The sequence below is a fragment of the Arachis stenosperma genome, chromosome 1 (genome assembly GCF_014773155.1).
Source record: "Arachis stenosperma cultivar V10309 chromosome 1, arast.V10309.gnm1.PFL2, whole genome shotgun sequence".
Classification (NCBI taxonomy): Eukaryota; Viridiplantae; Streptophyta; class Magnoliopsida; order Fabales; family Fabaceae; genus Arachis; species Arachis stenosperma.
This window is the reverse complement of record NC_080377.1, coordinates 121,899,573-121,901,513: the sequence shown is the minus strand read 5'-3', so window position 1 is coordinate 121,901,513 and position 1,941 is coordinate 121,899,573. Positions and strand designations below refer to the sequence as shown.

Here is a 1,941-nt window from a genome sequence, read left to right as displayed (position 1 = left end):
AAATATATATATTAGCAATATAGTTTAATTTGCTGAAGGTTGATTCACTTATTAACACAGATGGTGAAAAGACAGCAAAAGCTTCCACTGCATATGATTCCTAAAACATTTTTTGACCTTGCTGAAAAAAGTGAAAATAAATAAGTTGAAGGAAATGAGGTGGGAAAACACATAAAAGTGTGGTAATAAACATAAGAAAAAGTAAAGTAAACATTACCTGTATCAGATAAGCAGCATTGAAAGCCTTTTTTGGGTTGCATGCACATGGGAAGATAAACTGCAGTGAACACAAGATTGCAAGTTAAATGAATTTTGGTGGGTGAAAAAGCATAGCTTTACAGGCTGGCTGGGCTTACATGCCATCCCGACAAGAGCCGGAAATACTTGAAGCAGGACCAGAAGAGGGCCTCATCAAAGGCCCAACAAACCCGTTGAGTAAGTATTATACCCACTATAAAAGGCTTCACACCCTTTCTCTCACTTGAATCTTCAATCTTACCTTAACCTCACCCACCCACCCACCCGGCCCCTCACCTGCCTTCAATCAGATAACATAACACCATTGAAGAATATAATTAATTAGCCATAATCAACTAACCCTCTCTTCCTTTTAGAATCTGCAATTCTTGGAATCCTATCTTGTACGTCTGAATCTAAATCAGATAATAAAAATGGCCACAACAACGGTGGTGTCAAACCCAGCACCAACAAGCACGGACCGGTCACGTGACTCAAAGAGGAAGAAGAAGAAGAAACTGCAGAAAGAATATGTTCAGAGTCACTTCAAATGGAAATCGCAAGCGCAGCAACAAATTTATTCCTCCAAGCTCCACCAGGCCTTAGCGAGAGTCAACCTCGCCTCCACCTCCGTCCCCCGCCGCGGAAAGGCCGTCCGAGAAGCCGCAGACAGAGTCCTGGCCGCCACAGCTAAAGGCAAAACACGGTGGAGCCGCGCCATACTCGCCAACCGCAGGCTCAAGCTCAAGTTCTCCAAACAGCACAAGAGACAGAGAGTGGCGCAGCCTGCGCTCACCCGATCCAAGAAGCCACGTGTCAGCGTTTTACGCCTCAAAGGGAAGAAGAACTTACCGGCTGTGCAGAGGAAACTCAGGTTCTTGGCGCGACTCGTTCCCGGTTGCCGGAAAGAACCTGTGCCGGTCATTCTCGAAGAGGCCATCGATTACATACCGGCGCTTGAGATGCAAGTCAGAGCCATGGCTGCTCTTCTCAACCTTCTCTCCGGCTCCGGCTCCGGCTCCGGCGCCGCCGCCTCAGACTCCTCTTCCGGCGCCGGCACAAGCTCGGCGCCGCCAAGCTGATGATGACACCTTTGGGCGTGTGTGTGTGTGAATGACTGAATGCCATGCCAGGTGTCAATTTTTTCAATTATTATTATTATTGCTCACCTTTTTCTTTTCTTTTATATTATATTTATAACCATCTGTCTCTTCTTGCAAGCAAAGCATGCTCTCTGTTATGTACGTACATATATAATTCTGTTTTCCCCCTTTTTCTTTTTTCCTCTCTCTAATTTAATTATTCTGTTTCAACTTTCAAGTAAGCTCAATATCATAAGCATTCAAGTTAGCTAGCAATATGTGTTCCCTTTCTATATTTTCAGGCGTGACTCTCTTTTGATTCCGGAAAAGAAAATGATTTCAGTTGAGTGACAAGTGCTTCATGCTACTTTTAAATTTTTTAAAATTATTGATTTTTGAATACAAACTTTTTACTATTAAAACGTGAACTCAGCAAAATCCTTTAAAATATACAACTTTTTTTTTGGTTGGGATAATAAATGCATTGCCATATTTGTTAAAAGGTAAGGAATTTACGGTATGCACCTATGTAGTTATATTGCACTCTGTTTGGATCAGAAATTCAGAATACCATCACGAAATAAAGAATTCCGAAACTGGGTGGTGGCAGCTTTTTTCTTAA

General features: G+C 42.6%; 1 protein-coding gene across 1 annotated transcript; it reads left to right on the top strand.

Annotated features, from left to right (window-relative positions):
• Positions 1–517: 517 nt before the first annotated feature.
• On the top strand, positions 518–1,587 carry LOC130974302 (transcription factor bHLH147). The gene has a single exon (XM_057899151.1). It carries the CDS (start codon positions 672–674, stop codon positions 1,317–1,319), a length of 648 nt encoding a protein of 215 aa, XP_057755134.1. The 5' UTR covers positions 518–671; the 3' UTR covers positions 1,320–1,587.
• The last annotated feature ends 354 nt before the right edge of the window (positions 1,588–1,941 follow it).